The sequence below is a fragment of the Camarhynchus parvulus genome, chromosome 1A, assembly GCF_901933205.1.
Source record: "Camarhynchus parvulus chromosome 1A, STF_HiC, whole genome shotgun sequence".
Classification (NCBI taxonomy): Eukaryota; Metazoa; Chordata; class Aves; order Passeriformes; family Thraupidae; genus Camarhynchus; species Camarhynchus parvulus.
In genome coordinates, this window is record NC_044586.1 from 15,713,690 (window position 1) to 15,728,310 (window position 14,621).

General features: G+C 44.5%; 1 protein-coding gene across 2 annotated transcripts; it reads right to left on the reverse strand.

Moving 5' to 3' along the window:
• Positions 1–3,534: 3,534 nt before the first annotated feature.
• Positions 3,535–14,114, reverse strand: LDHB (lactate dehydrogenase B). 2 transcript variants are annotated; one of them, XM_030959972.1, is made up of 8 exons: positions 13,931–14,114; positions 12,474–12,605; positions 9,516–9,633; positions 8,851–9,024; positions 6,898–7,071; positions 5,529–5,646; positions 4,570–4,693; positions 3,535–3,885 (listed from the first exon to the last, which is right to left on the reverse strand). In XM_030959972.1, exons 2-8 carry the CDS (start codon positions 12,597–12,599, stop codon positions 3,718–3,720), a joined length of 1,002 nt encoding a protein of 333 aa, XP_030815832.1. In that variant the 5' UTR covers positions 12,600–12,605; positions 13,931–14,114; the 3' UTR covers positions 3,535–3,717. The 2 variants fall into 2 exon arrangements, with proteins under 2 accessions (XP_030815832.1, XP_030815831.1); XM_030959971.1 differs by lacking the exon at positions 13,931–14,114 and adding an exon at positions 13,414–13,599.
• Between the last annotated feature and the right edge of the window lie 507 nt (positions 14,115–14,621).

A 14,621-nucleotide genomic window follows, 5' to 3' on the forward strand; every position in this document is an offset into this window, starting at 1 on the left:
GACAGATTTTCTGGATTTTTTTACCTCAGGTATTGAATGTGTAAACATACCTAACAATGTTGAAGAGAGAGCTATTAAAGAGAAGACCATAAAGAAAAAGGTATTTACTCAGAAATCTTACTTTGCATAGCCACTGCCTGGTCCTTGTTGCTTATGTTTGCTGGTAAGTTATTCATTTCAGATATTGAGCAAATCCAGCCCTCCTGAGCCTGACCTCTCCAACAGAGCATTCTAAGTTAATGATTTGCACAGCTCCCTTGCTGGCACAGAATAACAGCTCACACAGCAATGGTATCTCAGGAGAAGTTTATAAAAATGTAGTACACCACAGCGACTGTGTGGATTTTAGGAAGGCCCTGGCTACTGTAGTCTGAAAGGCTTTGGAAGTTTTGCCTTGCATAAGGCTGGATTCACACACATGCATTAGGGGAGAATTGTTTATAGAGGAAATGCCCAAAATTAGACATTGCCCTGGGAGGCCACAGGAGCACAATGTAAGGATCTGACTCCTAAATGTTTCTGGGCTACTTGTCACACTGACAGCAAGGAGTTCAGCATCCACATTCCACTGAGAGTTTGTGGCTTAATTGGTCTGACTTACACCTGTAAATCAGGGGAAATAGCATTTCTTTGTGGCACAAGGCTAACATGAATTGTGTAAATACAAGGTAACTGGAACTCAGTGAGCAACTGAAGTCACCCAATTACCATAAACCACAGTTCTAAGTTAGCTGGTATGAAAGTCACATCAGCACTACAAGTCTTCAAAATAAATTTATAAAACATTTTCATCTCTCTGCAGCTGTGTTCATTTTAACACTCACTGTTTAAATGTGCCTTCAATTTCCTGTCCCAATTTTATCCTTTGACTAATAAAAAAGTACATGATTTAACACCAAGTCAGTAAAGTCCCTTGTTTGTCAATATGTACATTTGCAGGGTAATCAAGGTGACTTTCTGCTCTCCAATATTTGTGCACCTGCAAATGCAAAGGGGTCCAGAGCCTTATGGCAATTAAAATAACATTACTGATCTTACCTCTGCGTGAATGAACAGAGGAGGTTGTCCTCACTTTTCTGAAGTGTTTTGAAGCATTTCTTCTTGCTAGCTGCACTGCTCTGCCCAACAGCACCACAATGTTCTCTGCTGGGCCAAGGAGTGACCAAGGTACCTCCTGAGACGCAAGAATGTGGCTAAAAACCTGTATGGCCTTTCTTGGGATAAAACAAGCAAAGTTTGTGGATCAATGGCCTGAACAAAGAAAGCATTCAGAAGAAAACATGAACCTATTTGGATTAAAACCCACAGACGTCCTACAGCAATATTGTTATTTAGGAATTTATATGGTTGTATAATACTAAATTGTGGATAGACTCCAAGTAACAGGAGGTGATAGGCTGGTATTGTATAAACACACAGAGGGAAGCTATTCTACAGCCATGCAGCTGCAATGAAAAGATTGTGTGTGCTAAGATTCCTAAGAGAAAATAATCACAATGTCATTGTGGCACTTGCATAGGTCTTACAAGCATCTGTGGATGAAAGTAAGAGCTGAAGAGCCTATTTGTAAAAGCTTAAAATGCACTAACCCAGGATACTTACTCCTATTTAACAATTTGGAACTAATCCTGCATAACACCCAGGATGGCTATTCACTGCTGCCTAAATTTTTTAGAATGTTTCTTCATGATGTCATAGCCCCAAAAGCAGAAGTTGAAAAAAAGGAAAGAAAAAAGGGTAGTACAGTGAAATTGCTGATGTGCAAGAAAAGTTCTCACCACGCAAACCAGTTTTTGCTTCATTCCTTCAGTTTCCTCCTTCACCTGTATCCGCTTAGTCTTTACACAGAACAGAGTTTGTCATGAGTTCTCTGTTTGCTTAATGTCTAGGCACTAAAGATCTTGTTAAGTCTGTGATCACTAACAAAAAAAGCCTCCCCTGTGCACCTGGAGGGGATTGAAGCAGCCGGTGACAGAACTCCTCAGCTCAAGCACTAGGACCATGGATGCTCAAAATGTCCCTTTGGGTCTCAGTTTGCCAACCACAGAACAAGGTCTGACCCTACATTGTAATGTATGAGGATGCAGTCAGCGGAAAATCCTGTTTACTGTAGCCAGGTGACCTTCAAAAATCAATATACAACACGACCAGAAGGGGAAAGGGAGCACTCCCTGCTCCCTGAGACAGCTGATGCCTCTTCATGCACATCACTCAAGAATCCTGCAAGGTCCCACAACTTTGAATTATTTCATTGCTGAGAAGAGCGTTAAGAACAAAGCCAGGAAGGAACTGTGCAAGGTTCCTGTACTAAAAGTGCTCAGGTGAATTTTCCTAATGGCTGTGTCCTGAAAAGAGCAGCACCTTGTGCTATTTACCTCCTAAATCCAGCTGATCATGAACAGTTCTTAGCAGGAACTTTAATCCATCCTGGTGTGGAAAGCCTTCCAGTCAGATCTCCACACCAAGCTAGGAAAGCAGAGAATATAATTTCCTCCCCCCTATTGGCAAAGAAGTCTGGAATTTAGCCTGTAACTAAGAATAAAACATCTCCCGAGGTCTCTGGGATACCCTTTGTAAATAATGCTGCCAGCAGCATGCCATGCATATTTCAGTAACTACATGATCCTTACCGAATCACAGAAGTTAACCTGCAATATAACACTTGCATGATATTCCCTTTTAAAAGGAACTACAAAAATTAAGCTACCTGCTTGTGAAAGTGTTTTAGTCCAATATCCAAAGCATTTTAATGCAGATAGAAAAGACCTTTAAATTGCTCCAGCATAGTCTCAGATCATTTGTTATAAAACAAAACTTACAGGCCCCACAAGACACATGGATTTGGTGCTGTCTGTCCCCTGGACATTTAGGTTGAGCAGTTCTATTTTATGGTTAATATTTACTCCACAACAGTAAGTGATTAAGAAATAAACTACAATTTTTTTTTAAATCTGCTCCCCCTCCAAGTATACAAAGCCTTTAACATTCATGCTGAAATTTAGAGATTTAAGACCCAACTTGTCTAATAAACAAGACCAAAACCACAACATTCCAGTCCAGGTCCAGAAAAAACCCTTGAATTTTGGATTATCAAATAGAAAATAATATTGTTTTTTGAATTATAAGAACTAGGCACCATTAACAAGCAAAGAATTTAATCCAGAAGAGGAAAGGATCTATGTGACTCTATGCCAGCAGCATACAGAACCTTATTGCTGGCATATTTTTGGCTGCTGGCACAGACCCAAATGTTCCTTCCATTTCCTCTACTCATCAGTAAAACTATGAAGTTCTCTATCAGAAACAGGTCTTGGAATGAACTCCACTTACTCAGCACCTGGACTGAGAAAAGCCTCACAGCAAGGTGGTGCTAATGAAATCCCACCAATTCACTCTTACTACTTTTTTTCCAACCTTTTAGAAGGACATATCGAATTTACACTTCCACACAGTCTGTGACAAACACTAAAGGAAAAAGTCAGAGTAAGGCAGATAATTTACATACAGAAAGAGTCACTAAGACAACCAAAGACACCTGAAAATCGCTTTATTTGTTTGCAAGGTTTGTGCGTTACAGCAAGCATAAGCTTAGCTACCATGGACAAAAGTCTGGAAGAACATTTCAGGCTGACCATTGAGATACACAGTGAGTAGAACCCCCATCTGCAAACAACATGCTGTTTTTCTACAACATTGATAGAACCTAACATTCAGGAGTTACAGATCCTTGATATCCTTCTGGACGTCCCACAGTGTGTCCGCGCTCTTCCTCAGCTGGCTCACCTCATCATCCTTCAGCTTTTGGTTGATGACACTCGTCAGGCCAGAGGCACTTAGGACAGAAGGAAGGCTCAAGAAGACCTCATTCTGAATGCCATACATGCCCTGTCACAAACAGAAGAAATCAGACACAGGCCTTTCACCACAGATCTGTGGTTGATTTATGTTGCAGAGCTCAAAAACCATCATTTTACAACCTGCAGAAAAATTTCAGCCACAATGAATTCAAGAAAATAAATAGTTTAGAGCTGTTTCGGACCAAATGCCTGGCAATACCAAACAGCTGATGGCAGAAACCCCATTCAAACCTCTCTCTCACTTTAGCTCTATACAGCAAGGAGCTGAAAAGATTCATACACAGGATTAGGACAGGCCAACAGAGGGAGCTCAGAGCCCTTGCTGCAGCAGAGGTTGTGGAGCTGGTACAGACCACATGCAGCAGGTTACACCAGCTATAAAAGGACAGTGGCTCCTGGAATCCAGCTGGACCTCCAAGAACTCTTCCACTTTTACACTGAAAACTTCCTTTCAAGGAATCTGCATATGCTACACATAGCAAAGCTTCACACAAAGGTAGTTCTGCACAGAGAACTTCCTTTTCAGCTCCATACTTGTGACAAGAGTAGGCTAAGAGGTCAGCCTAGAAGAAAGAGCAATAGTTAGCTGCCATTTGAAATTCAAAGCAGTATTTTACAAAGCTTCCTTCATTCAGCACCTTGCTAATAGAAGCTATTTAGCCTGTCCAGAACAAAAAAGAGCCAGAGTGTCCAATCAGCCCCCAATTCTTACCTTTACCAGAGTAGCAACTGAATGAACCCGGTACAGGTTCTTCAGGATGGTCTCACAGAGGTCAGCCACACTAAAGCCAATAGCCCAGTTTGTGTATCCTTTTAGTTTGATCACCTCGTAGGCACTGAGGAAACATTGAAATACAACTTCATTAAGATATCTTCAAGCAAGTCACTGCAAATTACAAGTCTTAAAACCAGTCAATGTTAGCCATTTAAAAATTTTGAAACTCCTGAAACACACTGTATGTTTTGGAATTAAAATGCCCAAGTTACATGTTTCAACATTAGAGGATAAAGTATAAAATCTACATTATCCCCTATGCATAATAAAGAATACCATTGTTCCCATAGGATTAGCTGAAAACAAAATTAGCTCCCATCTATGAAGAGATCCTAGTGTTAAGTAGCAAATGGCACCTATACCTGACAAGCTCTGTTTCAGTCAGGGGCAAAAAGGAATAGGCAAACATTTAGAGTCAAAGCACCACTACATCCTGAGGTTTTTAGCCAACATCTGCACAAACTTTATCCCAATGAGTGTATACTCATTTCACAAAAGGCTTAGCAACATGCAGCCAGCTGTACACAAACTCTCCTGCATCCATGAGCAGCATTTTCCTCTATTCCAACACTCTGCTCACACAAACATGTTACCTTTTCTTGGGCTTGTGCCCTTTGTTCAAAGTCACCCACTGAAGAAGCTCCATGTGGGAAAACAAGCCCCCACAGCTCAAGTGCTACAGCACTTCAGTGGGTTTCTTATGCAACAACCTGTCTCCCTGCAGGACACAAATCTTACTAGCTGAAATCCTGCATTTCTGTGTTTAGAAAAGCAGTCCCACTCACTCAAGCAACCCTCTACCTAAGAGGGCATGAAAGCTGCACCAGAAGAGACAGAGTGCAGACAAACTGTTGTCAGCATGGCATCCATCCACATTATCCCTCATATCATCATACCTTGCAACCACTTGCTTGTGGATCTCCTTCCAGTTCTCAGGATCTTTGTCAGTTCCCATGGCGGGGTTCAGCTCCTGGAGGGAAACCCCTGCCACGTTCACTCCACTCCAAACCGCCACTGCAACAGAGGCAGGACATCAGTGCCAACAGCACGTGGCAACTCCCCCTCCACCTTTCCTAGCCAAAATAATTGGAAACAAAGGAGGAGCAGCCAGAATCACAGCAATGGTTGAGGCAGGTTTTACATTTTTATTTAGCTACAGTTAAATCTGAGAACTCTGGGAGTCAAACATGAGACTGTTTTAGTACTGGCACTTTAACAAGTCACTTGTAACATGTGACAGCACTCAGCACCTGGAAGTTTCTGAAGTCAGAAACATCGAATTCTAGTAAAAAGGCATATTTTAGCTACCTGGCCTTTTAGAACTGATTTTACTCAAAACTGCAGCATTTGCATTTTCACTAATCAGTATTAGGATTAACCTTCAAGAAGTCTGTACTTATTTACACAAATAAGAGGGCAGCAATATGCAAACTTTGACTATCAAGACAGGAATATGCACCTCTCCCTGCATCCTGGAAGCTCAGAGGCAGGTTCAGTCTCTGTTTTTGGGAAGTAAGCAGGAATGTGGAGCTACTTCAAAGAAAAAGCAGCTGTGACAATGACATAGGATAAGCTCTGCATGTGCTCAGCCAAACTTTGCTTTCATTGGTATAGGGCTGGCTACAATAACTGCTGCTGTTGATCAGACACTGTACTTTGATCAAATGCAATGGGACAATGAAGAGATGGCTCCCTTAGAAATACACAGCATGAAAATATAAAATAGTAACAATGTACATAAATGTTCTGCTGCAGCATTTCAGACTTGGAATATATGAACTGAATTGGACAGATAAATTTCTTTGATTTCTCATTTTAAAATTATCTTTGCTTTAAACAGCAAGGAGAAAAGTCACAAAATAAGGTAAGTGATAATTTTGTTAGTCTGGATATGGACTGCTAGAATAACAAGCTCTGCTATTGACCTAGTGAGTGCTGATACTGCTTTCAGAGGAGAACTGTGCCAAAGGCTATGGAATGGTACTCCAAAAACTGAGGATAAAGAGAAGCAAGCTGCAGCCTTCATAACATAGCCTCACAAAACTGGCCTTTTCAGCTCAGGCTTTAATTGTACAGCCACAATCACATTTATTAAATATGTGTAGGTGGATTCCTTGCACTTCTCTCAACTCTAATCTTCATAAAAATACAGCAAAGTACCAGCTACTTGAGCTCAACTGCAGCTGTTCCTTCAGAATCCTGTAAGAAACCTCAACCTCTGCTATGGTTTGGCTCATTCCCAGGGAGATCAGAGCTGCTCCTTACCACTGGAATCACCGTGCTCTCCCAAGATCCAGCCATGGCAGCTGCTTGGATGGATCCCAAGTCTCTCAGACATCAGATAACGGAATCTGGCCGTGTCCAGATTGCAGCCACTTCCAATCACACGGTTTTTTGGCAGCCCGCTCAGCTTCCATGTGATATAGGTTAATATATCCACTGAAAGGAAAAGCATGCAGGGCAAATGAAACTCCACTCACACCAAGAATGCTCCAAAAATTTCCTTACTGAGCAGAGCAGGGCAATCAGGAGGACTCATAACACAGTTGTGCTCACTGATCCAGGAAGTTTGGATTTGACTGTTTGCGGGATTAAAATCGATGCAGTGCTTGAAATTTTAAACAGTAGCTTGATGGGCCCTAAGAAAATTTGAGGAAGGTCTTTAGAGATTAGATTCCTACCAGCTAAAGTTGGACACACTTTTTTTTGGTCACAGTTAAAGCCCTAGGGCATTCAGAACTGGGACTGATCTCATGTGGCTAAAACATTCCAGCAATTTCCTGAATAATGCTTCCTTCCAGTTCACCATCACAACAACAGGGTGAACAATTTACAACCAAAAGTCTGAGATTTACATACTCGTTGTAGCTGGTAATTCCTTCAGTTTCATTTCTTGATTTGTGCACTAAGCACTTTCTACATCTACCATCTCTGCAGCATGAAAAGCCAGATGAGCAATGTGCTTTAGCTGCATGTGTTTCTAAAAATACAGTTTTAGGAAAAAACCCAAAGCTAGGTAGGGCAGACGGAAGATTGTGAGCAGAGAGCTCTAATTCACAGCTCAAAGCAACAGCAATAACCAGGCTGCAGGAATTGACTCCAACTCTGAGGAGCCAGGCAGTTCTCAGGAGGGAACACATTTGTGTACACAGATCTGAAATGCATCATTTGCTCTGCTCAGGCACCAAAGCACAGCTCACACCTCCCCAGCGGTGTGTTCCCTACAGCCTCAGCTGGGGCAGGGAAGGGCGTCAAGGTTACACCCCCGAAGTTTCTTCTCAGGGGCTCACTATGACCTTCACTATATAAGACTAGTGGACAAAACTCCACACACTGATTATAAAAATAATTCTGAAAAAGCAATATGCAATTTTCCTCATGCAGCTGCTCTGCTGGAGAGAAGTCGACAGGCTGAATTCAGCTTTGCTAGAAACAGAACGGCCTGATCTTTTTATTGGTTTGGTTTTCAGGAAAGTGCTCAGAACTGCTGCAAGTCACTGTATTTGCTCAGAACGCTGGCTGACTGTACACCAGATAATCACTCAACCCCTAACAGAGCATGCAATGGTTCCACTCTGTCAAGTTTTCTTTAAAAGCAGTGTCACTTCATCACCACAGTTCTTCAGTAGTGGTTTCAGATGTTGAATTAAGCAAAGACAACCCTACAGGGACACTCAAAAAAGCACATCAGAATATCTACAGTCACCTTTAGACATCCAAATATCCAAGCTGTCTCAGTGCAATGAGATACTTGCAAGTGAACAGAAAAATATGCATAATTAACTCTTTTTCCTGTTTTAATTGAACTGTGGAGCGCAGACAGCCCTTGTTTCACCATGGGCTTCAGCATGCAAATTCTGTTTTCTGGAAATACAGCCAGAACTATAGGGCAAGTTTTTCATGCTGAAAAACAGCCCTATCCTATCCAGACACAAAAGCTTCCATTAGAGAGAAAAAATTTAAACTTCCTACTGCTTAAGCCAAAGTATGCAAAGAACTTGAGTATTTATCACAAAGCCCTCTTTTAAAATGGACACTATGGCAAGTTCTGAATAAAGAGAGCATCAGAAAGTACAGAGTATCTGTCTGTACTCTCAAGATGTCCACAAAAAGCTATCAGGTTTCAACAATTTGTATTTGAAGAGATTTTCTGAGAACTAGCTAATGTTTTATCTTGTCAAACCAAATCTGTAAGTAATTAGGAGCAGACTGAATTACCTGGGTTGGAAACCACCAGGATGATGCAGTTGGGGCTGTACTTGACAACCTGAGGAACGATGTTTTTGAAGACATTCACATTCCTCTGCACCAGGTTGAGGCGACTCTCTCCCTCCTGCTGACGGACTCCTGCAGTCAGCACCACGATCTTGGAGTTGGCAGTGACAGCATAGTCTAACCAGAGCACAGGGGAGAAGATACAGAGCGTGTTTAAAATAACTCCACTAATTCCAGTAGCATTGTGTTAACACAGGAGTTAGAGGGAGCTTCTGCACTGGGCATTGCATTCAAACTCAAAACCCCAGGCATCAGTTTGAAAGCCAGCAGCATCTCCTAACATTGACCTGATATATCAATACCTGGGTGTTGAGAGTCCATTTAGCCATTCTGACTCTCATTTCCACTATGAAAATAATACTATTTCTTCTACATACAGTTTCACTAAAATCAATTTTACTAAACAAGCTCCAAATTGTTAAGAGATGTAAGACAGCCCAGCTCAAGAGCCACTCCCATTATGGTGTTCATTTGAACTCACCTCAACTCACACACTTCACCTTTTTCAATGCCAAATCCTAAGAGTTCTTTAGGACTGCACAACTAATTCTCCACTATGAAGCAAAGTCACAAAATATCAGTGTTAAATCAAAGAAACTGAAGTGCACCTTTGTCTGCCACGATCTTGTGAGTGTGAAGGAACACACTCCCATGCTGCAGGTCCATCATTTCTCCTTTTAGTCTGTCTTCCATAACATCAACCAGAGCAAGCTCATCACAAAGACCCTAAAAACAACAAAATGTGGAGTCAATGAAGCAGTTCACATGCATTTTAAAGTTAACCCAGAGCAGAGCTAAATTACATTTTAAAGTAACACGTTTCACCCATCTGAAAGCATCTCTTCTCCAAATAAACCAGCACTATCTTGGTGTTCTGATGCATCTCACTAAGTTGGAGGCTACTATAGCACAGATTCACAAAACCCACTCAGACTTTCCAAAAAAGGTATCATTTGTGGAGAGTTTGAGTGCACAGCCAACCTTTTGCTAGGAAAGCACTTCTTAATTTAGTTATTACCTTTGAAAAAAAGTTACATCTTTCAGAGTTCTGGCAAACCCTCTAAATCTATCCAGCAAACAGGCCTGTTTTAAATATTTAAATATCTGAAAGAACACACTGTCTAATTACCAAATAAGTATTCTCTTTCAACATGCTATCAGTCAATTCATTTCACAAAAATGTACAGTAAGAACAGACTTCCTCAACACTGAAATTGAGAGAAAAAAGGATTCTTTAGCTATTTTTCTCTACAGGAGCTACTGTGTGATATTTATGTTGTAGAACAGATTTAGCTCCCATTTCTAAATCAGTATGATAATATCAGTGACTTGTCTCTAACTGAGCAGGAACTAAATAACCAACGTGGAAGTTTTAGAGTCATACAAATTTATACATTTAATATCACACCAACGAACTGAAATCAGTATTAGAGCCAAGCATTTTGCACAAGGTAAACCAACATCATATCGGTCGGCAGTGGCTGAACATGAGCCAGCTCAGTTGGCCAAAAAGGCCAAAAGCATTCTGGCTGTATCAGGAACAGAGTGGCCAGCAGGACCAGAGCAGTGACCATGCCCCTGGGCTTGGCACTGGTGAAGCTACACCTCAAATCCTGTATTCCCACGCTACAATCATATTGAGGGGCTAGAGCGTGTCCAGAGAAGGGAACGGAGCTGGAGAATGGAGCTGGAGCATCAGGAGAGGCTGAGGGAGCTGGGGGGGCTCAGCCTGGAGAAAAGGAGGCTCAGGAGAGCCCTATTACTCTCCACAACCCCCTGACAGGAGGAGGCAGCCACGTGGGGTTGGGCTCTGCTCCCAGGGAACAAGGGACAGGATACACCCTGTGCCAGGAGAGGTTTAGATTGGATAGGAGGAAAAAATTCATTACCAGAGGGTGGTCAGGCTGCCCAGGGAAGCTGTTGGGTCACAATCCCTTGATATGTTTATAAAACTTTTAGATGTGGCACTTGGGGATGTGCTGGACATGGCAGTTCTGGGTTAATAGTTGGTCTCAATGATCATAAGAGATCTTTTCCAGCCCAAATGATTCTATTACATTATTATAATTCAGTTAGAAGAAGCAGATGGTTTTATTATGAAAACATTTTATACTGCAGCTTATAGTCGTGAGAGAGTAAAAGCAGAAGCCTGACTGAAATAAACTCCATGTCATCATCCATGCTTGAAGACTTTAAAACCAGTTCTTATTCTGGGTTTAGTGCATACTGCTCATTAACAGTAAAACTCTGTGCTTAGATATCTGACAAGGCAGTTTGACCCTGCTTAGAAAAGTGCATTAAATGAATGCTGAATTGTGGTTCAATTTGTGGTAACATCAGCTGGCTCCCCAACAGGTTACATCAAAAACAACTGATTTCAGACCATGACAGGCAACCATGTGCTTAAAAATCGTTATATATAAAAACCCACATGAAACTATCACTGTTTTTCCATTAAATTTCTTCTTTACTTATTTGTTTTAAAAACTACTTGCCATTTTCACATCAGTTTCGCACTTAGTTTCATTGTGGCCTGTTCCTTCTGTCAGTTTTTCTTTGCTCAGAGGGTTCATGAATATCAGCAAGTGAAAGGCCTTACTTTTTTTTTTTAATATAATTGAACATGCATTAAAACATGCATCCTCAGGGTAATGCACTGGAGGGTCATCTACAAACAAATTACAGCTGGTTTATTTGTACAAGCAAGATTTTTCATCTGACTGTGAACTACCTGATTTAAGATCTGCCCCTGCAAGGGTGCAGGGCATATCTGTTGGTGCCTTCTTTTAAAAACAAAAAAAAGTCTGCAGTTTCTATCTGTCTTTTCAAATTTAATGAGTTCACAATAGTCTCTAAAAACAAAGTGCAAAGTATAAGACATCCTCATTGATTAATAAGCCTTTACTTTGCTCAATGACTGCACCATGAGATTTGACAAACATATCCCACAAACCAGCAGCAGGAAAAGTCATAATGACCTCCAAGTTCAGCCCTCTGTTTTTAGTTATTTAAAAACTAGCTAACACCTCTCTGGAAAAAAAATAAAGTCATATAAACAAGCAAAAAGGGCTTAAGAGAAATCAAGAAGCTGCTGAAGGGGATAGCAGTATTTTCAGCTACTAGAGCACATATTCTTTAAAAGAATAAAAGCAAACACTCTTGATTGCTATCCTATTTTTCACCCAGATTTTTGCTTTGTCCCCATTCTTTACCCAGCAGAGCTCCCTCACCAAGCAAACTCCAACTTTGTTGGGGAACAATAAAAAATTAAGAAGAGAATGAGAAGTTTGGTAGGGGCTGTGGACTCATTCCTACCTACATTTTCCCAGCAGCCTGGAAAATCATTCTGCCTAATGAGACATTTACTGCTAAGCACAGACAGAAAAGCAAGAGAACAAGGAGAGGCTGAATGTGGAGGTCAGGCTTGTAGGTCACTGCTTGCTTACCCGAGCTGCTAATGATTCATTCCTGTGCCAACCTCCCAAATGTCCCACCTTTTGCTAAGACAGGCAGTGCAGAGCACGACAGCACGGGGGCTTGGGGAGCATGCTGTCCTTGAGCCGTACCTTTCCAAGGACACTGATAGCAGCGGCCATCCCAACCTGGCCAACCCCCACAACCGTGATCTTGTTGTTGGGGACCTTGGCTCCCTCCGCAATGGGGCTGATCAGCTGGTCCTTGACAGTGGCCATGGTGTTCTGTGAGGAGACGGAAAGATGTGGATCAGAGCAGGCCAGAGGGAGCTTGAAGGCATGTTCTGAAGGGAGGAGTCACCTGCCACAGCCGGGTCTACGTAAGGCAGCTCCGGGCACGCTGCCCTTCAGGGCTCCTTCCCAGCCACGAGTCACCCCTCAGCAGCCACACAGCTCTAGGTGCCTGCCCTCCCTGTGCCCGGCCAGGGGCCGACAGCACACTCCGCTACCGCCGTTCCCAGAGCCGCCCGCCGGAGGTGGAATTCCATCAGCGCTGCCGGGCCCTGGGCATTCGCCTCTCGGCACACCGGGGCTCCGGAACGGGACGGGACTCCACGATCGAGCCGGGCCACAGGGAGCGGGCTGGGATTTCCCCGGCTCCTCTCCACGGGCCCTCGAGGCTGTCCGAGGCCCACGGCCGCGCCAGGGCAGTCAGCGGCCGCGGCGGCACCGAGGCGCCCAGAGCACAGCCGGGGACCAGCCCGGAGCCGCCGCCCGGCCCCGGCCACCGCAAACCCGCGGGAGCCACAGCCCAGCTCGGGCCATCCCAGACCCCAACACTCGGAGCCCGCAGCCCGACTCTGGCCACCCCAAACCCAAACCTCCGGGAACTGCAGCTCGGCTCCGGCCATTCCAGACCCCAACCTGAACCCTCGGGAGTCCGACCCGGCTCCAGCCACCTCAGGCATCACCCGCTGGCCACGCAGGGATGCTCGGCCCGCGGCAAGGCCGAACCCCGGCGGGACCAAGTGACGGGCGGGCTGGGCGGCCACCCAGCACCCCGCGTCCCGGAGCGGGGTCTCCTTGTACGCACCGGGTAGCGGGAGCAGCGCAGAAGCGGCGACGGGAGCGCGGAGCTCAAGCAGTGAGCGCTCCGGAACGGAAGGGGCGCGGGGCTCGGGCAACGAGCGCTCCGCAACAGAACGGGAGCCGGAGCAGCTCAGGGAGAGCGGGGCTCGGGGCTCAGGCAAAGACCGCTCCGCAGCGGAAGGGGCGGGCCCGGCGGCGCGGCTGGGGGGAGGCGGCAGCCGCGCTCAATCCCCGCCAAGGACGGAGCCTCAAGGATGTCGCTGGTCCGCCCTGGTCCCGCAGTGGCGCAGGGCCGGCGCTGCTGGCCCGTCCCTGGAGCTGTGTCCCCGGGACACCGCTGGGTGCGCGGCCGGGAGCAGCGATGCTGCCGGGGCCGGGGCTGGCCGTGCGACACTGGTGACCTCGGCCGCTCCACTTTCACAGGGAACAACGGGGCTCTTGGTCCCTGGTGTCACAGAGCCACAGGCTAGGCCAGAATCGCTGCAATCGATTTAAAATATGGCAAAAATAAAGCATTTTACCTGATCTTTCGGTGAGAACTTGCTCAAGTTGGGGATATCTCCTCAGGCAGGGGTATCTGATTTTTGCGCTCGCTGATTTCTGCCCCGGGCCTGACTCCGGTTGGATTTTTGGTGGTTGGACGAATCCCTCCTGGAGGCACGGAGCGATGCCTCGGCAGGAATAGGGGATGTAACCTGAGGCAGACCGACAAAGAATGTAATCTGAGCAGAGCCGCCACCACCGCGGCTCCTCCCTCTCCTTCCGTCTCGGCCAGACCCAGCAGCCATACTCTTTCGCAGTATCCCAATAGGGCGTTGTTAAAGATGGTAGTAAGCGTGAATGTAGTTCAACGCCTTATTAAAGTAGTAAGCAAATCCGACACTGTAAGTAGCAATAAGAGTCAGATGATATTTTCCTTTTCCTCATACACACAGAACACACAGACTGAAAATCTGGATGTACAATCGGCCGCTGCTGCTGAGCAGAGAAGGAAGGGATTTCTTGGAATTCCTCCTGGACCAAAGCAAGCAAAATACAGGATAACAGCAAACAGAGTTTGTTTCATCTAGTGCTGTAACATTACATATTCCTAGCTGTAAAGGAAAAAAGTAGAAGCACAACACTGAATGGTATGCAATTAGTTCCAGTGGGGAAGAAACCAGAAAGCTTTAGGTTCCCCATCACACATGATTTAGCCTCTCTCACAAGAGG